This window comes from Vulpes lagopus, chromosome 2 (genome assembly GCF_018345385.1).
Source record: "Vulpes lagopus strain Blue_001 chromosome 2, ASM1834538v1, whole genome shotgun sequence".
Lineage (NCBI taxonomy): Eukaryota > Metazoa > Chordata > Mammalia > Carnivora > Canidae > Vulpes > Vulpes lagopus.
The window spans coordinates 82,000,757-82,027,320 of NC_054825.1; the positions used below are offsets into that span (position 1 = coordinate 82,000,757).

Sequence of the window (26,564 nt, forward strand, 5' to 3'; positions counted from 1 at the left end):
ACACAGAGGCGGAGACATAGGCAGAGGGAGAAGCTTCGATCCCGGGTCTCCAGGATCGCGCCCTGGGCCAAAGGCAGGCACTAAACCGCTGTGCCACCCAGGGATCCTGCTCTGTTGTTTTTAAATAACTTTGAGGATATTTCCCAATAAGCTAGCATTGAAAGTTTTTAAGGGTGTGCCTGGGTGCCTCTGTGGGTTAAATATCTGCCTTCAGCTCAGGTCATGAGCTCAGGAACCCAAGACTGAGGCCATGTCAGGCTCCCTGCTCACTAGGGAGTCTGCCTCTCTCTTTCCCTGTGTTCCTCCTTCCCCAACACACATGCATGCACACTGTCTCTTTCTCTCTCAAATAAATTAATTAATTAAAAAAATTTTAAAGAATTCGTTTCTTGTCATTGTTTCATTTTTATGACAGTAAAGAAATAATTGGAGAAACGCCTCGGTGGCTCAGTGGTTGAGAGTTTGCCTTCAGCTCAGGGCATGATCCCAAGGATCCAGGATAGAGTCCCACATTGGGCTCCCTGTATAGAAACTGCTTCTCCCTTTGCCTGTGTTTCTGCCTCTCTCTCTCTCTCTCTCTCTCTCTCTCTCTCTCTCTGTCTCTCTGTGTGTGTGTGTCTCTCATGAATGAATAAATCTTTTTTTTTAAATAAAAGAAATAATTGGAAAAAACAGAAGGAAAAAATCTATAGCTATTTTACCATAGGTACTGTTAACATTATTACATATTTCCTAGCAGTCTTTTTATACCTATTTAAAAAATAAATGTCTGTCTTGTTGATAAGTTATCTACAGTACAGTTTTTTACATGGTATGTTTTAAGTATAAAAATTCTTGACATTGTAGTTCTAAGTGTTTGAAAATAATATAATCAGTAATAACAAAACTGAGTGCCAAAGTCTTAAGAGTTTGTGGGTTTTTATGAAGTCTGATTTCTTGTAAAAAATATGAGTGTTGAATTGTTGGGAATGGTCAACTGGTACATTATATAACTAGTAAGAACTCAGTTATTTTTGTATCTGTGACTTATTGAGCAGTCTGGTAAAAATTTTATCAGAAAAAATTCGTACAGAATTAAGCAATTTCAAGAGAAGTTTACACCTAAAAAGATATGGAAATAAGATTTTTTCTTTACCTCCTATAATTTCAGTGCCGGGAACCAAACCAGCACTTCAAACCTTATCTGAAACATTTCTTACCGAAGCGTATGCATTTTGCCAAAAATGACAGGATTGAGCCCTTGACATTCTATTTGGACCCTCAGTGGCAACTCGCATTGTAAGTTTGATGGCTTCCAGATAAACTTAGCCTCATATGTTAGTAATTCAATGTAACCATTGGCCCCTTTCCAACAATCTTGTTATATGAAAATTGTACAAATAGATTCTCTCCACACTATCCTGGAATTTCTTAACCTTGGCCTGTTGACCTTTTGGGTCAGATAATTCTTTGTGGTGTCCTTGACATTGCAGGATATTTGAAAGCATCCCTGGCTTCTAACCATTAGATTAAAAAGCACCCTTTCCACAGTTGTGCCAACCAAAAGTGTCTCTAGACATTGCCAGAGTTTCCCTGGGGAGAGCCATTCACCCCCAGCTAGATACCACTCCTCTGCTCACATCCATATGATTATTTCTTATGTTCTACATTTGTACTACCACTTACCATTGTATCCCTGCTGCACATTACAGCTGTCCTACTAATACCTTTAAATCCAGCAAATAGGGTGCCTGGGTGGTTCATTAAGCGGCTGCCTTCAACTCGAGTCATGATCCAATGGTCCTGGGATGGAGCTCCTGAGCAGGAAACCTCCTTCTATTTTTCCCTCTGCCACTACCCCTGCTTGTGCTTACTCTTTCTCTCTGTCTGCCAAATAAATAAACAAACAAACAAATAAATACTTAAATAAATAAATATAAATCCAGCAATTAATTGGTAGAACCTCTTTATAATGAACGATTACTTTCTTCATTTTACAGAGTTGTTTTTCACCTCAGTTTTTTGGTGTGTTGGAAAACTATTTGAATGGTTAATATTGTTAATATCTCAAAACATGATAATTAACTCTTTTGATGGTTGCCAGGAAGTCAGGGATGATAAAGCAAAGCCTAAGCAATGAACAAGGATTCAGTTAATGTTTCACTCCATTTACTAGAGAGCTGTACTTTTAGTGTCTGGAAGAAAAATATGAAGGAAGTGGTGGTCTTTACCCTCATGAGAGAACTAATATTTCAATGACATCTATTATATTCCAAAGATTTCTTTAGACTAAACCATTTAATTTGTACAAATAACCAAAAACGACAAAATTGAAACCAAGAAAAGAAAACTAGCTTGCTAAAGTCACAGCTAGTAAATAGCCTAGTCAGCATTCAGAATCAACTCTGTGTCAATGCTTATGTCTTTTCTCCTCTATGCTATATTGCTTATAGAGTTGATTTATCTACAAAATAAAAGATAAGGGTGGCCAGTTAATTCTTTCCAAGCCAGGTGACTTTGTTTGCTTTTTTTTTTTTTTTGCTTTGTTTAACAAAATAGGGCCTTATTCTTTATTAACATAAATAATGTCATGATTATAAATTTGGTACTATGAATAGACTTTACGTCTTTAATTCATTCTATGTCAAAATTAGGAATCCTTCAGAAAGAAAACATTGTGGAAGTGGATTCCATGGTTCTGACAATTTGTTTTCAAATATGCAAGTAAGTAAACTTGTTATACTTTAAAAAATGATAGTTTATATCTGAAGAAAACTGTATGAAGTTATATTATAGACTTAGAAACATAGAATGTGATTATATGTCTTGAATGAAAATTAATGAAGCATATAATTTTATATAGCTGTTTTACTTTGGGCATTACATTAATAGAATTTTGTTAAAATGTTATATTCGTGTTTCATGAACTTGTGATTTTTACCTTAGACTAAATTTCTAATAGTTATTTTGCCTGTATTTCTGCTCCATTAAGAATATTGCTCTATAGTAAATGAAAACTAGTGATTTAATAGGGGAAAAGATATCATGCTTTTTTCCTAAATGAAGATAATGCCTTATATTTAACTAACAATTTAAAATTTCAAAATATACTCACAATGATTAATTTGATTCCTACTGCACTGTGTGTGGTGAGCAGGGTGACATTTATATCCCATTTTACAGATGAACAATGATTTCATCATCTGATCATCTGTTCTGACTGTCAAGTCAGGATTGCAGTAAAGCTGAGAGAAATAGCCCATGTGTCCTTAGATTAAATGTGCACCATGGGTTAAAACAGTATCCCATGGAGTCCATGGACACAAGCATTTTTCCCATTATCTTAACCAGTTTATACATATACAGACAGTGTGGATAATATAAAATAGTTTTTGTCACTGACTATATACATAGCTGAAATGAATTGACAAACTGACTTTTCTGGCCAATCTAGGCCCTCTTTATTGGCTATGGACCTGGATTCAAGCACAACATTGAAGTTGACTCCTTTGAAAATATTGAAGTCTATAATTTAATATGTGGTAAGTGTGAACAGGCTTCTTTCATTTTGTCTGAAAACAGAGCTGATATAGGACTATCCAAAGTAGGCCATGTGGTGGGCTCCTTTATAGAGAGGGTGATGAGGGGAAACAGATCTTCTTCTTCCTGACCTGGAGTCATTGAAAAAAAAGTATGGGGACCATGCCATCTGATTACAAATGTTTCTTCCACTAGGCTGCACACAGGTAAACTGGAACATCCAGAGCAGGTACATCCCCAATGCCTCACACTTTGCCAGGACTTGGGCTTAATTATATAACATTTGAAACAGGCCTGGGGGGAAGCCTGAGAGAGTTTGGAGTCTGAAGGGTACACCAAACAGGCAGAGCCTCTGGTAGTAATCATAGTTGAATGGATGACAGTGTCAAGGTGGTAGAAATTGAGGAGGACTCATTAGATACATTCTTGGTTTACTCTGTACTTTCTTAATTAGTAATTTTCTTATTTTATTTTTTTAATAATAAATTTATTTTTTATTGGTGTTCAATTTGCCAACATACAGAATAACACCCAGTGCTCATCCTGTCAAGTGCCCACTTCGTGCCCGCCACCCAGTCACCCCCACCCCCCGCCCACCTCCCCTTCCACCACCCCTAGTTCGTTTCCCAGAGTTAGGAGTCTTCCATGTTCTGTCTCCCTTTCTGATATTTCCCACTTATTTTTCCTCCTTTCCCCTTTATTCCCTTTCACTATTATTTATATTCCCCAAATGAATGAGACCATATAATTAATACTTTTATGGTCAGATATGTGTTTTAAATATTACTTCCTTTTTCTGATAATGATACCAGGCATTTGCAAAACTTAAATATGTCCTCAGTGTAATTCTTTCAGTGGGAACCTATATTTTTAAATGAATTAATATGTCCTAAAGCACTTAAAACAATGCCCAGCACATCCTAAGTGCTTTACTATAGAAGTGTTTGCTATTTTATTTTTAAAGATTTTATTTATTTATTTATGTGTGTGTGTGTGTGTGTGTGTGTGTGTGTGAGAGAGAGAGAGAGAGAGAGAGAGAGAGAGAGAGAGAGAATAAGTGGGGGAGGAGCAGAGGAAGAAGCAAATTCCTCACTGATCAGGGAGCCACATGTGGGACTCAATCCCAGGACCCTGGGATCATGAGCTGAAGGCAGATGCTTAACTGACTAAGCCACATAGGCACCCGTGTTTGCTGTTGTTATTACCAAGAGCATGAGTCAGACTCAGACTAAGCTAGTTTTGAATCCTAGGTCTTACTCCATTAAAGCTTTGAGGCCTTGAGCAAAACACTGTGATTACCCATCTACCAAGTATTGACAATAACTTATTAAATTGTTTTGAGGATTAAGCAAGAAAAATATATTAGCACAGTGGTTGGCATATAATAAGCATACTAATGGTGGTAACTATCCTACACATTAAAATTCAGAAGTTTCTATAGAGAACTACAGCATACGTATCAGTAATTCCATTAAGAATACCTTAGTCATAAATGCTCTAAAATTCAAGAGAGTGTTACAGTTTCATTTTAGGAGAGTAAACTCTTTTATAGATAGGGTTTAAAAAAATAAAAATCAAAGGATAAGTCTACTGTTTATTTGATTTTGAAACCTCTAACGATTTATCATTCTTGGAATTATGCAGATTTACTGAATTTGACACCTGCTCCTAATAATGGAACTCATGGAAGTCTTAACCACCTTCTAAAGAATCCTGTCTACACCCCAAAGAACCCCAAAGAAGTTCATCCCATGGTACAGTGCCCCTTCACAAGAGCCCCCAGACATAACCTTGACTGCTCATGCGATCCCTCAGTAAGTATCTTCAAAAACGTAGCCCAGTTTGATCTTACGGGACCCTCTGCATAGCTTGTGTTCTAGAAACAATGGTCAAATTAAAATCTATGAGTGGGCATAAATATATATTTATGTTTAATTCTGGTAGAACACTGCACCACTTTTATTGTTTATTTTTCCTCTCCCTAGTTTTTGCATTTTCACCTCTGTCTCTATCCCTTGGTACTGTGACTTGACTTAGGTGCAGGTTGGGAGAAGTCCAACTAAGTCCTGGAGCATCTTGAATCATGAGAATCTGTGCTGTTATCCTAGCAGTGAGGTCTTTATTATAAACCAATCACAGTATTCTTTCTCTAAAATATATCTCAATTTATTTTAAATTTAGAGGGAAAATCACATTTCTTTTGGTATGAAATGAATATATGGCACTGTTTCTTTTTTACTCCTATCTTCACATACAGTTGTAAGAAGATAAAAATAAGTGACAAGTGAACAAAATTGATAGTGTCCTTAGAGATTTGGGGAGCAGTTGATTTTATGCTTTCCATTTTGTTTTAGGCTCAAAGAAAAACTATAAGAATAGTGATAAAATGATAAAGCAGCAATTCTCATTTTTCATTCATACTGTTGGGCTTATGTAACAGTTTTGTCTTTTTGTAGCTGTCATCTGACCTTTTATCCTCTTCTTCAAAAAAATAACTTTCACTTGTACAAAATGGTTTTACCTTTGTCCCATGATGGAATAATCAGGCTGTTGTAGAAGTTGTTTCTTTCAAGATTAAAGCATGTCTTAAGACAAAAACAAAATAAAACCCCATGTCTCTTGTTACTTAAAATAGTACTATTACCTTTTTAGGTTTTGCCAGTTACAGATTTTGAGACACAGTTGAATTTGACTGTGGCAGAAGGTAAGACATGTTTACTCTTGAGCTTAGAATGTGGAAGCAGGCTTTTTCTCAACAGTATCAACCACAGAAAGTTGGTTTGGGGACATTAGTTGAGAACAATGAAACATTATATGGTCTCATTCATTTGGGGAATATAAAAAATAGTGAAGGGGATAGAGGGGAAAGGAGAGAAAATGAGTGGGAAGAATCAGAGGGTGACAGAACATGAGAGACTCCTAACTCTAGGAAATGTACAAGGGGTGGTGGAAAGGGAGGTGGGTGGGGGGTTGGGGTGAATGGGTGACAGGCACTGAGGGGGGCACTTGATGGGATAAGCACTGGGTGATATGCTACATGTTGGCAAATTGAACTCCAATAAAAAAAATAATAAAATTTAAAAAAGACCATAGAGAACTCAAAAAAGAGAGAGAGAGAGAGAACAACCAATAACTTAAAGGTAGTAGTGGTGGAGGACCACCTGAGGAAACAAAGAGATATCATTGCTTGACACTCTAGACTGTTCATCATAAAGAAAGAAGGAATCTTTAAAGCACATCATATATTTAATGGAAGCTGAATTACTCTTTATGAACATAGTGGAGGTGGTTTGAGATTTTGAGGATTTTAATAGGTCCTATAAGAGACCCTCAGATTTCAATTGTAAACACCTGTTAAATTTCTATTTCACTTGGTTCTTAGTTCTGAGTGTATAAATTATTTATCTAAAGTTATTTCTTCATAACTTTTGAATGAAAATTATTTATGCTTAATATACAGACAACTGTTAACATTCATCAGTTGTGACTGGGATGTTCAGCATCACTTTGATATGGTCTCTGATACACATTGATATAGTCTCTGATCCTTTAGTTACTTGGCTCAGTTTTTTCCTTCTGGAATAAAAGTGAATTCTGCATCATTCCAAAGTTGAATTTGCTTATATAAAATCTCTTTAAATTTGGAGCACTGGGTGGCTCTGTCAATTAAGCATCCGGCTCTTGATTTTGATTTTGGTTTAGGTCATGATCTCAGTGTCATGAGATTGAGCCCTACATCGAGCTCCACACTGAGTTTGGAGTCTGCTTGGGATGCTTTCACTCCCTTTCCCTCTCTCCTCCCCCCTCTTGCATGTGTCTCACTCTCTCTTTCTCTCTCTCAAAAACAGAATAACATAACATAAAAATCAAATCAGATCAAATGAAATAAAAAAGCCCTGTAAATGTTTAGAGAAATCTTTGATGGCTCTGTAATGGCAAAGAGTTCTGGTAAAGGATGACACTTCTGGAACTGATCAGTGTTTGAATATGAGCATAGGAACTGTATGTCCATGGATAAAGTATTCAATCCCTGTAAACTACTCATCTGTATAATGGGGCATATAACCTTAATTCATAGGGCTATGTAAGAATTAAGTTAGATGATGTATACAAAAGACTCTACAAAGCACTTGATACTTGGCAAAAATACAATAAATGGCCTATCTTATTAATGCTTCATTCAGCTCAGTCTCATAATTTCGGCTGTGAATTTTTTACTTTCTAAGCACATCATGCATCACCCAGAAATTTCTCTGTCTGTAGTTTTCCCTGAAGAATAAATCATTAAAATAATGCTAAGAATTTTAGTAATATTCTTTTAAGTCCTAGTTGCTGAAATTTCTAGCAATTTCATATAGTGTCCTCTTGTGATATCTTGATATTATGTTGATCTTTCAGAATCTTCATGGGCAAAAACTATAGTGAATCTCTTTTGTTTTCTTAATCGTTCATGGTTCTGCTCTTTGTAATTAGGGGTTTTTTTTACAGTTAAAAATCACTTTTCAGTAGGAAAATTAGAGGAAAGAATTGGATGAATGTATCATTATATATTGTCATAGAACTCACAGTAAGTATGTTTGAATGGTGGTTTCATTATTCCCCTATGACCCAAGAGAAGGTTATTAAGCGCGGCACTTTACCTTATGGAAGACCCAGAGTTATCCAGAAGAACACCACAGTCTGTCTTCTATACCAGCACCAGTTTGTGAGTGGTTACAGCCATGACATCCTGATGCCCCTTTGGACATCTTACACTGTCGACAGAAATGCAAGTATTGGTCTCCTCTTTAGCTATGTGTGGATATTTCAAATTATCATGAAGCAAAACATTGAAAGCATAGTTAATTTTGGTCAGTTAATCTTGGCTCTATACTCAATTCCTGAGTTAGAAGGTCACTAAACTGGGAGTCTGAAAATTAGGTTCTGGTTCTAGCTCTGCCACTAACTAGCTATGCGACTCCACAGATTTCTTCTGTGAAATGAGGGATGTGCATGTAATAGGAGTTCCTCCCATGCTTTTTGTTCATTTTACTATCTTATGATTCTAATTTACAATTTTGCAAAATCAATTTTTTAGTCAGGCACAGTTCTTCATCTCTAAATACATAGATGTGTGAGCACAAAGGATCTTCCTCAGCTGCGCTCACCTGAGGGGGTCCTCACTAATGGGGGAGGCTGTTAAAGCTCAGTAACCTCCCTGTTTATACCACTCACAGGACGACCCCCAAACCAAACCAGGGAGAGGCTGGGGTCCTGTCCACCTCCCAGAACATAGGAAGGCCTTGAAAAGAGTTGGGGGTGAAGAGGGCAAATACCTCAGAATAAGACCATCATTACCCCTCACCCCTGCCCCCTGGCTACTGTGATACAAAGAGAAACAGAAGATGGGCCTTGGAAGAGAGAATGGAGGAGGGGATGAGATTTAGATTTTAATCAAATTGAAGTTTTAAACTAGACCAGATTTTTAGAAAGTGAATGCCAGGCAAGCTACAGGATGCCCTTAAGGGATGGAAAGGGGATTTGAGAGAGCTTAACTGAGTGTAGCAGCTGGATTTAAAGAATAAAACTATTGTTAATACTCACTGAGAAAGCCAAATAAAAAGATAGGGATATGTGTGTGTATATATGTAATTACTGTGTTAAATATGTGTGTGTGTGTGTGTGTGTATATACATATGTATATGCACACACACAATGTACCTGCACATATTCACATGATTACATAAAGTTTACATAAAGTTTCTACCATAAATTTGATTGTTGTAATTTTGAAGACTATTTTCCAACACTGTAAATACATTTTTTTACTTGACTTTGTGATATATGAGAGTCTGTGTGGTGTTTTGTAGGTCCCCAGCAGATGTACTGTTGTTTAAAGCCTTAATTACAGTGTTCTTTAATTCTGTTCAAATGTTAAGTTTTCTTATATAATCAAAGCCGCATATATTGTCATCACTACTCCTGAGGTTTTCATGCCGCATTATTATTCAGTGGCTCCCCACTCCTAGCTTTATAGTCTGTGTAGTTGCGTATGAAAGACTCAGGTCTCCCCCAAAACAGCATTTCATCCTCAGTCGGTTTGCAATTGACCAAACAAAAACAGTGTCCACAAAATGAGCCAGCATAATAGGAAAATATTTGCACATATACGACAGATGTCTAATATCCTTAATATCTTAAAGAGGTTTTACATTTACATCTTTAGAAAAAAGATGAATATACTACTAGAAAAATGGGGAAATGGTGGAGGACAGCTGGAGCTCTATAATTGTATGGTGTTATTCACCTTCAGCTACTCAAAGCAATCTTCTTGTATATGTGTGATACTTGATGGCTGTTTTCATTTTGTTGTTCAGGACAGTTTCTCTACAGAAGACTTTTCCAACTGTCTTTACCAGGATCTTCGAATTCCTCTGAGTCCTATCCATAAGTGTTCCTTTTATAAAAATAATGCTGAACTGAGTTATGGGTTCCTCTACCCACCACGTAAGTTTCTAAGTCTCTGACCTTTTCTCTCTTGTCCTCTTTCTGTCTTCCTTTTCTTTTCCTTATGAGGCAGAGTACATATCTTGTTTTTTTTTTTATTGGTGAAAATTGTGAATGAAAAGTATAACTATTAGGGAAAAGTTTCCAGTGCCTAAAACTTGAATTTTAGAAAAAAGAACATTCTTCACATTTCTACATTCCTTTGACATGGAATTTGAGAAAACTTGGAACAGAAGGATATATCAGGGTTCTTAGGAAGGAAATATCTTTTGTTTCTTACAAGGAAAAATGTAGGGGTGCCTGGGTGGCCCAGTCGGTTAAGTGTCTGCTTTCGGTTCAGGTCACGATCCCAGGGTCCTGGGATGTCATGCTCCCTGTGCATCGGGGAGCCTGCTTCTCCCTCTCCCTTTGCCCCTCATTCTCCTACCACTTGTCAGTCATGCTCTCTCCCTCTCTCTCAAATAAATTAAAAAAAATTTTTAATAAAAATTTTTTAAAAAGGAAAAGTAATTTGTCAAAGAATTAGGAATAGGCAGAGCCTAGGTGTACTTGCTCTTTCACGGAGATGGAGCTGCTAGGGAATGGCTTTTTTTTCTTTTTTGAAGTTGTGTTTATTTTTAATGTGGCACATTTGTGGGTTAATGAGAAGATGTTTTGAGACTGGCCTTAAAAGGCAGAAATCAGGGACACCTGGGTAGCTCACGGTTGAGCGTCTGCCTTTGGCCCAGGGCGTGATCCTGGAGTCCTGGGATCAAGTCCCACATCAGGCTTCCTGCATGAACCCTGCTTCTCCCTCTCCCTTTGTTTCTCCCTCTCTCTCTCTCTGTGTCACTCATGAATAAATAAATAAAATCTTTTTTAAAAAAGGCAAAAATAAAAAAATAAAATTAAAAAATTTTAAAAAAAGGCAAAAATCAGAAGGCTCCAGGTGCTCAAATATTCTTAATATCCAGTCCAATCCCCAGAGTAAGTGTCTGAAGTCAGAACTTGACTATTGCTTTATAAAAATAGACCAGGCCCACGCCAAAAATCTATACAAAGAAGTCTTATACAATAATTAGTGGCAGGCATCCTACGATGTTTTTTCTGGGTAGTAAGTACTGTTCTGAAGCCATATATTCTCTTTTTTTTCTTCTCACTATTGGAAGAGTGTAAGGAGAGAGGGTTGTCAATACATTTTAGTTGAAATTTGAATATATTTAAATTGGGGGTGTTATTTTTTTTTAAAGATTTTATTTATTTATTCATGGGAGACATAGAAAGAGAGAAAGGTAGAGACAGAGGCAGAAGAGAAGCAGGCTCCATGCAGGGAGCCCGACGTGGGAATTGATCCTGGGACTCCAGAATCATGCCCTGGGCCGAAAGCAGGCGCTAAACCGCTGAGCCACCCAGGGATCCCCAATTGGGGCTGTTATTAAACTTTTGTTTCTTTAGTAAATTCATCTTGAAAAAGAAAAGATCTATATTTTACTTTATTTTAAGGGACTTGACCAAACAAATTGCACTTTCCCTTGACTCAGTACCTAGGAATGTTTTATGAGTTTAAGGTGATACTCAGCTAATTTTTTTAAATGCCCTCCCATAGATAAACCATTAGCCAGCCTTAAAAAACAAAAGAGAAAACACTCAAATTAATAAAATCACGAATGAAAAAGGAGAGATTATCACTAATACCAGGAAAATACAAACGATTTTTAAACTTATGAGCAGCTATATGCCAATATTAGGCAACCTAGAAGAAATGGATGCATTTCTGGAAAAACACAAATTACCAAAACTGGAACAGGAAGAAATAGAAAACCTAAACAGGCCAATAACCAGGGAGGAAATTGAAGCAGTCATCACAAACCTCCCAAGATACAAAAATCCAGGGCCAGATGGATTCCCAGGGGAATTCTGTCACATGTTTAAAGAAGAAACCATACCTATTCTACTAAAGCTGTTCAGAAAGATGGAAAGAGATGGAATACTTCCAAACTCGTTCTATGAGGCCAGCATCACCTTAATTCCAAAACCAGACAAAGACCCCACCAAGAAGGAGAATTATAGACCAATATCCCTGATGAACACAGATGCAAAAATTCTCAACAAGATCCTAGCCAATAGGATCCAGCAGTACATTAAGAAGATTATTCACCACGACCAAATGGGATTTATCCCTGGGATGCAAGGCTGGTACAACATTCATAAAGCAATCAATGTGATAGATCATATGAACAAGAGAAAAAACAAGAACCATATGATCCTCTCAATAGATGCAGAGAAAGCATTTGACAAAATACAGCATCCATTCCTGATCAAAACTCTTCAGAGTGTAGGGATAGAGGGAACATTCCTTGACATCTTAAAAGCCATCTACAAAAAGCCCACAGCAAATATCATTCTCAATGGGGAAACACTGAGAGTGTTTCCCCTAAGATCAGGAACACAACAGGGATATCTGCTCTTACCACTACTATTCAACATAGTACTAGAGGTGCTAGCCTCAGCAATACGAAAGACATTCAAATTGGCAAAGAAGAAGTCAAACTCTCCCTCTTCACATATGACCTGATACTGTATATAGAAAAACCAAAAGCCTCCACCCCAAGATTGCTAGAACTCATACAGCAATTCGGCAGTGTGGCAGGATACAAAATCAATGCCCAGAAACCAGTGACATTTCTATACCCTAACAATGAGACCGAAGAAAGAGAAATTAAGGAATCAATCCCATTTACAATTGCACCCAAAAGCATAAGATACCTAGGAATAAACCTAATGAAAGAGGTAAAGTATCTATACCCTAAAAACTACAGAACACTTCTGAAAGAAATTGAGGAAGATACTAAGAGATGGAAAAATATTCCATGCTCATGGATTGGAAGAATGAATATTGTGAAAATGTAAATGTTACCCAAGGCATTTTACACATTTAATGCAATCCCTATTAAAATACCATGGACTTTCTTCAGAGAGTTGGAACAAATCATCTTAAGATTTGTGTGGAATCAGAAAAGACCCGAATAGCCAGGGGAATATTGGAAAAGAAAACCAGAGCCGGGGGCATCACAATGCCAGATTTCAGGTTGTACTACAAAGCTGTGGTTATCAAGACAGTGTGGTACTGGCACAAAAACAGACACATAGATCAATGGAACAGAATAGAGAACCCAGAAGTGGACCCTCTACGGTCAAGTAATATTTGACAAAGCAGGAAAGACCATCTACTGGAAAAAAGTCTCTTCAATAAATGCTGCTGGGAAAATTGGACAGCCACATTCAGAAGAATGAAACTTGACCATTCTCTTACACCAGACAGAAAGATAAGCACAAAATGGATGAAAGATCTAAATGGGTGACAAGAATCCATCAAAATCCTAGAGGAGAACACTGGCAACATCCTTTTTGAACTTGGCCACTCCAAATTCTTGCAAGATACTTCTATGAAGGCAGGGGAAACAAAAGCAAAAATGAATTATTGGGACTTACTCATGATAAAAAGCTCCTGCACAGCAAAAGAAACAGTCAACAAAAGACAACCTACAGAATGGGAGAAGATATTTGCAATGACATATCAGATAAAGGGCTAGCATCCAAGATCCATAAACAATCCAATCATGGAATGGGCAAAAGATGTAAACAAATTTCACAGAGGAAGACATAGACATGGCCAACAAGCACATGAGAAAATCTCCTCATCACTTGCCATCAGGGAAATACAAATCAAAACGACAGTGAGATACCAGCGAGAATGGTGAAAATTATCAAGACAGGAAACAACAAATGCTGGAGAGGATGTGGAGAAAGGGAAACCCTCCTGCACTCTTGGTAGGAATGTGAACTGGTGCAGCCACTCTGGAAAACTGTGGAGGTTCCTCAAAGAGTTAAAAATAGAGCTACCCTATGACCCAGCAATTGCATTGCTGGGGATTTACCCCAAAGATACAGATGCAGTGAAATGCCAGAACACCTGCACTCTAATGTTTATAGCAGCAACGTCCACAATAGCCAAACTGTGGAAGAAGCCTCGGTGTCCATCGAAAGATGAATGGATAAAGAAGATGTGGTCTATGTATACAATGGAATATTACTCAGCCATTAGAAACGACAAATACCCACCCTTTGCTTCGACGTGGATGCAACTGGAGGGTATTATGCTGAGTGAAATAAGTCAGTCAGAGAAGGACAAACATTATATGGTCTCATTCATTTGGGGAATATAAAGAATAGTGAAAGGGAATAAAGGGAAAAGGAGAGAAAATGAGTGAAAATATCAGAGAGGGAGACAGAACATGAGAGACTCCTAACTCTGGGAAATAAACAAGGGGTTGTGGAAAGGGAGGTGGGCGGGGGGTTGGGGTGACTGGGTGATGGGCACTGACGGGGGCACTTGGCGGGATGAGCAGTGGGCGTTATGCTATATGTTGGCAAATTGAACTCCAATTAAAAAAAAAGAAACAAGTTAAAAAGAAATAAAAAATAAATGCCCTCCCATGAGAAAGTATAATTCTAATGTTATTCATGAAGAACGAAATAGTTACTTTTTTTAATTTTCTTTGTAGAACTAAATAAAGGTTCAAATCAACTATATTCTGAAGCACTGCTTAGTACTAATATAGTGCCAATGTACCAGAGTTTTCAAGGTAAAAAATTTTAACCCTGTATCTCACAATTTCAATGAATTTCTGTATATTATAGGTATAATTTATATTAATAAGACTTATCCTCTAAATTAAATGACTATCAAACAGATTCTTACAGGTATATGTTCTTATGTGTTCTTAACTTTAACAATATCAGTACACAAAACTTCTACAACTCTTAGAATTATGATATATTCCCATGTCTATTATTCTACTTTGTATTTAAATGTTTATAAATATCTTTTGGTGGAAAAAGTATGTAATATTTTTTCTAAGTTATCTGACTAATATAGCCTACTAACACATTAACTTTCAATATGTTTTCCCATTTAACTTTTGGAGGTTCTTGGTAATTGTTTTTGATCTTAAAATGAATAGATTTTTGCATCATCATTAATTATTACAGTATTTGGAATTCTTACAAAAATAAATACACATTTTTTTCTTTAGATGTCATAGAATTTCAAAATATAGAGCACACAAGGAGGCTTTTACTCTACGTGTAGAATACTTGCGAATATTTCAAAGGGAATTTTTGGATATTAACAGTATATCTGAATAACCTGCCTTGCATTTAGGTTCATGGTTTTTAATGCCTAATGGTGATCTGTGATCACAAATTCATGGTGATGCACATGGTCAGGGATGCCCAAAATAGTGTTGATTTCAACATCTGTCTCTTCTGCCAGAGGCCAAAGCTGAACAATGTATTTTTGGCATCACACTAAGACTGAAGTCAGATTTGACATTGTCTTTAATTATTACAGATTCTAATTTTGAATAAGATTATTGAGTTATTTCACATGGCATGACTTCCTTCCTTCTTGTTTCAGTTATATGGCACTATTTTCATGGTACCCTTCTGCAAAGATACGTGGAGGAAAGAAATGGTGTCAATGTTGTCAGCGGTCCTGTGTTTGACTCTGATTATGATGGACGTTATGATTCCTCAGAGACCTTGAGGCAGTAAGAACATATTTCATTTACTCTTAAAAACAGCTGTCAACTGAGATTACCATCCATTTGAGTCAGTGGAGCTTTTTCTGTCTGATACTATTCATATTGCTGAACATGACATTTCTGATTACACTGGAAGCCCCTTGAAATATCTGATTAATTTTGACGTTTTGCTCAGTGTTCAGTAAAATGTTTTTTAGAGGAAAGAAAGAGTGTTTCTCCCCCACTCAGTTTAGATGAGTAATTCCTGAGTTCAGATCAAACACTGAAGTCTGCCATATGTTAAGAAGGTTTAAGATACATGTTGAAGATCTCTCTGTGTGGCTAATTGTTACGATACTGTCTTAATAAAATGATTAGAAGATAACCACTAGATGTGTTATCTACACTAGGTGTGGCTAGAGGCATCATGAATGGAAGAATAAAGCTGTAGTATCCAAGTATAGACCTTGGGTGAATGTCACAGATTTTACCTAGCGTTGCTTAGAGGGAGACTGAGTCACCATCAGTGACTCAAACCATCAGTGGGTGGTTTCTATAAAGGAGAGCAGCAGAACATTTTCAAAGCCACTTGATTTTTCTTAAAATAATAACAGCATGATTTTTTTGAAGGAATATTGCTATTAAGGCTTACAGGAAAAAAAGAATGAAATGTATGCTGACATTCAGCTCTTTCTGGAGAACTGCTCTCCCAGGCGGGCTCAGGGATTACTCTCACACACATGTACCAATGACACATTAGTTTGTCATGTATAATTTACAGACATTGGTTTGTAAAATGACAGGTTTTGTTTGTTTGTCTATTTATTATAAATATATAAGGGTCTCAACATAACTGCCTCAGAGGTCATAGCAGTAGAATGGGTAAAGAAGAGAATTTCATGCCTTTCCCCTTCCACCAGAGCTCTCAGTTTTAATAAGTTTTATATATTACGGTTCCGCATAAGGTTATGATAGAAAACAATGCTCCCACTAACTTAAATTTGGAAAGATACTGAAAAACAAATAAATAAACCTGGTTTTGAGGCCAAAGGAAATAGCATTAAGATGAGGTAAAGGGACATGTTGGAAAATGTGCTGCAATTTAAAAGAAGTTCTCAGGATGAGAAAGAAAATCCCTTTAAAAGCAAGGAGGGTTCACAGAAACATGACTTCTCTGGCACGGCTGGAGTAGAAAACATCCCAAACCAGTTCCCTCTCTGTCTGCCATCTGTGCATAGCAGCACAGAGTTGGAAGACAATTAATAATGCTTTGGAATCCTGGTTGTAGGGATTCGAGAAAGATTTTTCTCTTTAGTGTCCCAATTCCACTGTGTTAAGGTAGAACTAAAAAAAAAAAAAAAAAAAAAATCTGAAGTTCAGTAAATTTTTATAGAAAATAAAATTTTTTTGGCTCGTGTTCATCTGTTTTCTAGCTCTAATTCTCTCAATCTGGCAGAACATGTTGAGGTATTATGATCACTAACTTCATAATATTTTTAATTATTTGACTGAATTTTATTTTTAGATGCATTGTACTAAAAATATACTTTACTGACATATTCATTAAAAAAAGATGGTTATGTTTTTCTTAAAGTGAAGATTTTCATGTTTTCTAGAAACAGCCGACTCATCCATAATCAAGAAATTCTGATCCCAACTCACTTCTTCATTGTGCTGACAAATTGTAAAGACACATTCCAGACTCCCTCACAGTGTGATGATTTAGACAGCTTAGCTTTCATTTTGCCTCACAGGGCTGACAACAGCGAGAGCTGTGTGGTAAGAAGCCTTTGTTAATTTACCTTTGTTAATTTGTGTAGAAAATATGAATATAAGTATATTTGTGTGTATCATATCTGACATTACTGTGGGCAAAAACAGAATGTGAATATGCATGTACTTTGAAAGAATGTACTTTACATGAACTCTGCAGAGTGGTTTTAAATTCGAAACTTCGAGATGATATATCTTTGGCGAAGACCACCCTTGTCTGTTAAAACACAAAAAACAGATCAAAATATAAAACCTTAGGGGATGCCTGGGTGGCTCAGTGGTTGAGCATCTTCCTTCAGCTCAGTTTGGGATCCTGGAGACCTGGGATCGAGTCCCGCATCAGGCTCCCTGCATGGAGCCTGCTTCTCTGCCTGTGTCTCTGCCTCTCTCTGTGTGTCTCTCATGAGTAAATAAACAAATCTTAAAAAAAAAAAAAAAAAAAAAAAAGTCAAATCTTAGCACCTGCATTTGGCTTAGCTGCTAAATTCCAGGTTTATTTAAACTACAAATTTACTCTTGTTTCAAAACTAGATTGATAATTCTCAAAGTGTCAGCACTGTTATAAATTAGTCTTAAAGTTATGGCTAGGTAGTATTTCAGGTTAATTTCTACATATAACTTCATTATAAAATCATGTTTGTCCCTAATTAGGCACTCCTTTTCCATCTCTACCGTTCCAAAAGCTATTCTACCAATGTCTTAAATGTAAACATTTTACCAAATTCTATAATAGCAGTATACCTAGAACACACTAAATATTGGACTTGAACCAGAGAGAGGATTATTGGAAGGTGTATCACATATGTTGACTGATCCCTTTTGTTTCATCTCTGAAGTAGTGACTAACCATCAGCAGGATATTGACGTGAGAGGAAGATGCATTACCTGTACTTTTTATCTATCTCTATGTGTTGGGACAACAGGAATGGAAAGTATCTACTGGCCTAGTAGTCCACTGAGTCAGGGTTATTCCCCTAAGAGCCAGAGTGAAGATTGTTGCAGAGAAAGAGCTTGAGTGGGGTAGTAAGTAGCACTGGGTATAGTGATCATTGGAGGCTAATGGGAAAATGGAAATGATTGATCCATTCCCTTTTTATGTTGAAAGTCTGAATTATTTCCAACTAATATAATGCCCCAAGGGTACAGAAATCTTTATTGGAGGATGTCTTTAAAGTACAATTATAGGGATCCCTGGGTGGCGCAGTGGTTTGGCGCTTGCCTTTGGCCCAGGGCGCGATCTTGGAGACCCGGGATCGAATCCCACATCAGGCTCCCAGTGCATGGAGCCTGCTTCTCCCTCTGCCTATGTCTCTGCCTCTCTCTCTCTCTCTCTCTCTGTGTGACTATCATAAATAAATAAAAATTTAAAAAAAAAATAAAAATAAAGTACAATTATAGCCCAGCAGCCAGTGCATACCTTCTTCATCCTACTCCAACAGAAGGCATATTCAGAAAAATGTATAGTTACACATAAGTGTATGATTTCCATCTCTGTTACCTGCCTCTGCTACTGGCTCTGCTTCCATGTGCCAGAGCATGTGTCTTTACTTCTTGTCTGATCTCCCGTTAGCCGAGACGTCATTACCCCACCAGAAAGGAAATTGTGTTTTACTATGTCCCCAGATCCCCTCTGCATTGCAACTGTGTAAATAACTGATTCTGATTAGAACTGGTGTTCTCATAGTGCATTTGCACACATCATGACATTTGATCCTCAGAACAACCCTCTCAGGAGGGTGTAGGTAGGAACATCAGGTTTCAGATGTTAAATAACTTGCCTCAGTTTACATGGTGTGATGGTGACAGGACCAGGACTTAAATCCAAGTTTCTCTCTGCTAATTCCCACACTGTTGAAGGTTCTTGCACCAATGCAGTACGTGAGCATCGATTCCAGGTATATGTCCCTTTTCCCAAACTTGAGACATCTAATTAAATAAGCCTGCTTGGTATGTATTAGATGGTGAGCTACTCGAAAGCAGCGATCATGCCTAACAAAGCTTGTAGCACCTGCCTTCTGGGAGCTAGAGTGATGTAAATCTTTGAAATGTGAAGATGGAGTGCTTGTAAGGAAAGTGAACTGACTGTTCTCTCCAGTGACTTCTTTCTCCCCCCTCACTTTCATAGCATGGAAAGCATGAGTCTCTGTGGGTTGAAGAGTTACTGAGGTTACACAGAGCTCGGATCACAGATGTTGAACACCTCACTGGACTCAGCTTCTATCAAGAAAGAAGAGAGCCAATTTCAGACATTCTAAAGTTGAAAACACAGCTGCCAGCCTTTGACCAAGAAGACTGATTTTTTTTTTTTTTTTGAAGACTGATATTTTTAATTCTAAAAACATAGCACAATGTTTTGGAAAGAACCTTTTATTTTTTACAGTCTTCTCTTCACGCTGTCACATTGTTTGGAAAATGTCTACCAGAGCTGAGAATCCTCTGCAATACAACCATCTCAGGGAACCCTGTGGCCTCCGCTTGGCAGTAGAAAAATGCTCTTACTGAATCTCACACACAGTTGAATGAACAATTCTTAATTGTTCCAATTTGGGGAATAAAGACAGACTATCTCTAAAACTACTTTTCTACTTCTCTTAAGGGCAGAAGTAGCTGTGAACCTTGTCTGGACACCAGATATTTTAATTTTATTTTCTTTAATAAACTTTTATGGAACTGGCAAACACAACTGAATGGATAGGATTGGAATAGTCTGTGTTACATTAGTATTTTCACAAGGATTTAAAAAGTAATTCTGGATACTTTCTAACTTGGAGTTTCATTCATTTTAGTTTTAACTGAAAAAATTATTAGAAGCAAAAATATTTCTAAGGCCTCTTTCTGTCTTTGCCCTATACCCCTTCAAAAGCCAAAATATGTCATCCTGTGGGTATTTTTTTTTTTTTTTTTTTTTTTTTTAGTTGCGACTGGGCTTCTTCAGATTTAAAGTCTTTAACAAGTTAGACTTCGAGGGAAGATGTGTGAATTGAGTAATCTAGTAGATCTACCTGCTATAAAATTTTCTTCTACATTTATACAAAAAGAGATTCCCATCCTGTTCACTGGTAATTAACATAGGTGGAAAATAGCTCTAAAAGTGGTTCTTTTAGACTATTAAAAATGACTTGGTGGAACTTCAGAGAACTTGTTAGCACATGCATCGTGGCATTTTTCAAGATAGTAGGTTGTTTTCCTCTGCACAAAAATGACCCCGCCAACAGCAGAACTGTGCTGAGCTGTTCATTTTGAAGTTCCCCAGATCTGGAGAGAACGTGTAACCATTGCTTTACGTCTTCTTGGTCATCAGTCATAAAGGAACCTGACCTCTCCACCACATAGCCTGTATCTTTTAGTCCCAACCTGTGAACCTTCAGAGTTGGCCTTCACTCAGGCAACCTGGGTTTGATTTCAGTGATATATTAGTCCACCAGAAATCTGTATTTGCTCTTCATATAATGATCATTCTTCAACAGACTACAGGGCACAGAATCCTTTAGATAATACAATTTGTATCTAGAAATTATTTAATGAAATTAAATTGAAATTAATTGAAATTAATGAAATTATTTAATGAAAGTTGGGTTGTTTTTTGTTTTAGTCCCATAGGGTCCTGAGAGTTTGTATATTACTTTTTTCCAATCTGTCTTCTGTTATTCAATTTGGGTCAATTTCTATTGTTCTGTCTTTAAGTTCATGGATTTTTTTTCTCTCTCTCATCCATTTTGTTGTTGAGCCCACCCACCCATTGATTTTTGTATTTCAATAATTGTGTTTTGTTTTGTTTTCTAAAATTTCCAGTTAGTTCTTCTTCATGTCATTTCTTTCTTTGCTGAGAATTTTAATTTTATTATTTTTGCTGAGATTTTCTATTTTCTCATTTTTTTCCATTGCACTTCATACTTCCCACTGAAGCATTTTGGTGATGGCTGCTGCAAAATTCTTTTCAAATAATGCCAGCATCTGTGTCATCTAAAGGTTGGCGTATGCTATCTCTTTTCAAATTGAAAGAGATTTTCCTGGTCCTGGGCATGATGAATGATTTTCAGTGGAAAACTGAATAATTTAGGTATTATGTGAGTATAGATCTTTTTTGAAACCATCTGTTTTAGCAGACTTTCTCTGACATCAGCTCAGTGGGCGAATTAGAAGCACTGTCTAGTTATTTCCACACGTGGCTATGAGTCCAGGTTTCCCACTCAGCTGCCAGTGATGGTTGGGGCGAGATGAGACCCTTGTCGCTGCTGTGTAGGGTGGGAGGTCAGCTCTCCACTGGGCCTCCATTGAGTGCATTCCTGGCTAGGGTGTGCAGTGGGCCTTGTCCTTGCTCCCATGTGGTATCCACTGACACTGGGCAGGAATGCTGGGAAAGCATTATTATGACCTAAGTGGGGATGAAATGGCCAGTTGCCTACTCAACCTTCTCAGACACTGCAATTTCAGGGGAGTTAGGATACTTCATTACAACCTGTTGAGGCTGGAAGTCTAGGCTCCCCACTTGGCCTTTGCTGGCATGGGTAGGGCCATGGTCTTTTCAGTGGTGTTTCCTGGAGTGGAGCCATTACTCTTTTCTCTCTTGCTAGGCTACTCTTCCAGTCCTTTGGCTAGAGAGTAGGCCTTTCTTCCGACATTTTTCTGCCGACTCTGTTGGCATGTACAGGTTGTGACTTCTTTCGCTCCAAGTCTGGGACATATGAACTAAAAAGCAAACTCAGGGGAATTCATCACAGCTTTGTCTTTTGGGTCCCAAGGTCCCTAGTCTGTTTGCCTCCTTCTCTCCACCTGTCAGAATCTTCCTATTTTTGTTTTATATGTAATATCTAAGCTTTTTATCTGCACTTAGCAGAATATCTACTTCTTTATAGAAGTGTCTCATTGATTTTTATATATTCTTCAAAACACATGCAGACACATGATTGCCTCTATGTAAAGTATCTTAGCAGATCTTAATTAAATGGATAGATGTCTCTCCCTTTTGCCAGTCACCAGGGATACAAAGAAGGACAAGTAATAATCCTTACAGTTTTAGGGAGGGAGAGGACATAGCAGAAGTGTAGATGATCCCAAAAGGGTGGTAATTGTTTTTAATGGAGCCAGGCAGGGTGCCAGGGAGGAGAGAAGAGACACTGGGTGGTACGCGGTAGTCTTATCAGTGACTTCCCATGGATGGTGACATTTGGACTGGAACTTGGTGTGAAGTGGAACTCTTCAGGTGAGCAGGTAAGGAAAGGACATTTTTCAAATTTATTTATTTTTAAATTTTTTTTAAGATTTCATCCATTTATTCATGAGAGACACACAGAGAGAAAGAGGCAGAGACACAGGCAGAGGGAGAAGTAGGCTCCATGCAGGGAGCCCAATCTGGGACTTGATCCCGGGACTCTAGGATCATGCCCTGAGCCAAAAGCAGGTGCTAAACTGCTGAGCCACCCAGGCATTCCAGGAAAGGACATTTTAATATCCGTTGGACGAATACATCCTTGGCCTCTTCCCATTTACTCTTTTACTTCTGATATTTCCTACGAGTGTTGCTATGACCAACTTATGATGTACAACCACTTTATTTTTTCTGCTTTGTTATAATAATCTATTCTTAAAAGTCAGACTATAAATGCTATGCTGACTCTTTAAAGGGCACCCACATCTATTCCTACTGAGCTTGTTTTTTCAGTTCCTTTTACAGCGTTCTTTTTCTTGTTTTGTCTCGAAAGAGATCTCTCCTTTGACATATTATCAATTTAAGACAAGTGACTGGCCTTCACTCTCTCAATTTGAATGGTAAATTCACAAGACTATATATGAAAATGTCTTTATCCTACTCTCTACAGTAAAGGCTGGTCTTTGCTTTTCATATGCAAAGCAAAACCTTTACTTTTCCCTCATTTTATTGCAATGCCTCTGATTAGTACTTCTTAAATGATGTAAGTAACTTCCGTATAAGATTTTATAGCTCAGTCAGCTCGATCATGGCAGGGCAGAGAACCAGCTGGAACTTAAAAATACCTAGAAGTTTCAGAGAAAAGAGGGCAAACCTTAGGGGGCTGAAGGCAAATGTTCCAGCACAGTAGATCAATGTGTAAAGGACCATTAGACCAGTTGGCCCAGTCCTGTTTGAGGAGAGGAGGCAGACGAGATTGTAGCGGAGACCACCCACTCCTCCAGGAAAGGCTGTTACTCCTCCTCACCCTGACTTTTTTCTTTCATTAGCTACAGTAACTGTCCTGCCTTGCCTTGTGGGTACCTGCTTATGTATAACAGGAACAGGCATTTGAACTTTGAAACTAAATGTGATTACACTTCATGCCAAAGCCTATCACAGGAATCCGGTGTGTTGGTGCTTTCGTAATAAGCATTTGGTAAAATTTTAACATGACTGCAGTCCAGTGGCATTTTCCTTGATTTTTGGCAGTCTAGATATTGAAAGGGGGAGGGGAATAATCTACAGAATATGTCTAAGCTAAGAAATGTGGATTTACCAATAAAAGTGATATATGCAGAGGTGTGGCTGCTTTCCTGTGTGTGGAGGGTGGGGACAGGGAATGGGATGGTGATTTTTTCCTTGTACTGCATGCAAGGTTGTAGACAGCCACAGTTGTATTGATGGTAGGGGAGAAAAGATCCAAAGTTCATTTCAGGTTCACAGAGTAAACATGAATTTCTGATCTGTGACTTATTATTCTTGTTTTTGGTTTTTAATTATTTGCAATCATACTTGTAGGTAAAAACAAAAGACTGGCATGTATAAACATCCTTCCAATATTTAGAATGGTCTGAAGCCAGAGGGAAAGTATCCAATTTGTAACTTCCATAGAATTTTTTAGTATGAAATTTTTGTACTTTTCCTTTCTTTTTTTTTTTTTTTTTTTTTTTTTTTTTTTTTCATGAAGTAAACTTTTATTTTTTATTTTTTTTTTTTAATTAACTTTTATTGGTGTTTAATTTACCAACATACAGAAAAACACCCAGTGCTCATCCCGTCAAGTGTCCACCTCAGTGCCCGTCACCCATTCCCCTCCAACACCCGCCCTCCTCCCCTTCCACCACCCCTAGTTCGTTTCCCCGAGTTAGGAGTCTTTATGTTCTGTCTCCCTTCCTGATATTTCCCAACATTTCTTTTCCCTTCCTTTATATCCCCTTTCACTATTATTCATATTCCCCAAATGAATGAGAACATACACTGTTTGTCCTTCTCCGATTGACTTATTTCACTCAGCATAATACCCTCCAGTTCCATCCACGTTGAAGCAAATGGTGGGTATTTGTCGTTTCTAATTGCTGAGTAATATTCCATTGTATACATAAACCACATCTTCTTTATCCATTCATCTTTCGATGGACACCGAGGCTCCTTTCCATTGTGTATAACCAGCAATTGAAGGAAAAATATTTACTCGAATTTATAGCTATAGCAGAAACTATAGATGCATAAAATTAGTCTTAGTCTGCTAGAAATGAAAGAATCTCTTCCTGAGATATGAAAGGAAGCAACAGAAAAAAAAAATGTGCCTTTCATTCTACCCCAAAGACATCGTTTTAAATTTGATTTCGTACTTGCCCATAAAACTTCAACTCAGGGGGCAGGATTTTATTAAAAATAACCCATTCATTTAAAACTCTCATAGAATTTCATTGCAACAAATTCAGAACTCAGAATTAGGATAGATTTCAGCTTTCACAGATAGAGACACAAAACAATTTAATAAATATCCAGGAAATGAGTTTTTATATCTCTTAATAATTTTGCCCCAGGACATCCAGGTATTTCTCACTATCAAAATTTTTTATGCCTACAATTAGATGACATTGTAATAAATGTAATATAAACCTGTCAGAACTGAAGGTTTATAAATTAATGGAGACTGGAGATTATTTTAAATAAATGAGACTAGTATTTTCTCAGTTCAATGAATGGATCTCATTGCTCAAATTTTTACAATTTAAAAAATCTGAGATCAAAATCTACAATTTTGCATTCATAAACTATTCTAGATCTTGACACAATTTCACTGTTTTGAAGAGTTACTCACTTTTATGAAGGTCCAAACAGAAACAGTGGTTAACCCGTGAGGTCTTTTTTATGTTCTTGTGTGTTTTCAAGATCTCATCACTGTTTAACTCAATAGGACGCTTTGCTGCCTTCAACTAGATTAAATTCAATTAGATCAAGACTGACAACAGATTTCAAAGCTGTGTTTACTCTGTGTCAAGGAAATAGGCATTAGGAATAAATTGGGGAACAGAACAGATGGGATGCCTGCCCTCGTGATTCTTACTTACCAACATTTCACCTTGATTTCAAGATATAGCTCAAGGCCCATTTGCTTTTGACATCAGTTCTCTTTATCCCTAAAGTATGGTCATGTGATCAGACCCTCCCAGGCGTCAGAGAAGACAGACCACAGGTCCTCAGGCTAGTCATTGTAACCAACTGCACATGTGTGATGCATTTTATTGTCCTATAATCTGTACCTAATGTTACTAGATGGCGCTGTGACTTACTAGGAAACTGTACTCAGGCCCTGATACTAGATCCAAGTGTGTGGCTTGTTAAAGGTAGTCTGCAACCATAAAAGGAAATAATTTCAGGGTGATGTGGTTATGGGTATAAGAGAAGTATTAGCTTCCACCTAGGGCTTTCAGGGACCTGGCAGGGTCTTATCCTAAAGAGAACACATTCCACCAACCTCTTGAGATTGAGAAGTCCCAAGAAGCTGCATTATCTAAGTATTTCCAGCCTGTGGTCTTCTGTTAAATTTGCTAAGAATATACCCTTTGAATTTCTTCTCTAAAACTATAACTTTGATGAGATTTATGTCAAGAGTGTGCTGTTTCATAAGAAATACGACTGAATCCTGTGGAACTTTCCCCCACACTGGTTGTAACTCTCATTTGACATTAAGCATATATTTTTTAAATTGACAAATTCCTTTTCATGTAGTTCTCCATTTTGTCTCCAAAACTGTCATTGAGAATAGAAATAATCTTTATAGCCACTGTTTCTAGTACAGTGCCTGGTACATCGTCGTTGGTTATTAATAATGAAAAAAAAAGTCCAGATGAATAAAACCCAATAAGCTAATCCTACCCAAGCACTCATTTAAAATAGCTCAGGAATCACAGGTTATAGAATGCAGCTATGGGACATCACAGTGACATTAATTATTCTTTGCATCTGTGGTTTTTATGTGCCAGATGGGTACTTTTTTTTAAAAGGAGTGCATCTGTATATGT

The 26,564-nt window shown here is 37.4% G+C and overlaps 1 protein-coding gene across 2 annotated transcripts in view; it reads left to right on the forward strand.

The window, feature by feature from the left end:
- Positions 1-23,829, forward strand: part of ENPP1 (ectonucleotide pyrophosphatase/phosphodiesterase 1) — a 69,802-nt gene extending 45,973 nt beyond the window's left edge. The window contains exons 15-25 of one of the 2 annotated variants that reach the window (XM_041744626.1): positions 1,151-1,278; positions 2,634-2,703; positions 3,434-3,521; positions 5,164-5,333; positions 6,172-6,223; positions 8,133-8,287; positions 9,876-10,005; positions 14,550-14,630; positions 15,464-15,596; positions 17,186-17,348; positions 19,468-23,829. In XM_041744626.1, coding sequence (XP_041600560.1) covers positions 1,151-1,278; positions 2,634-2,703; positions 3,434-3,521; positions 5,164-5,333; positions 6,172-6,223; positions 8,133-8,287; positions 9,876-10,005; positions 14,550-14,630; positions 15,464-15,596; positions 17,186-17,348; positions 19,468-19,638 — 1,341 coding nt within the window. In that variant the 3' untranslated portion in view covers positions 19,639-23,829. The remainder of the gene's footprint in view (positions 1-1,150; positions 1,279-2,633; positions 2,704-3,433; positions 3,522-5,163; positions 5,334-6,171; positions 6,224-8,132; positions 8,288-9,875; positions 10,006-14,549; positions 14,631-15,463; positions 15,597-17,185; positions 17,349-19,467) is intronic. The other variant, XM_041744627.1, reaches the window with a different exon arrangement.
- The last annotated feature ends 2,735 nt before the right edge of the window (positions 23,830-26,564 follow it).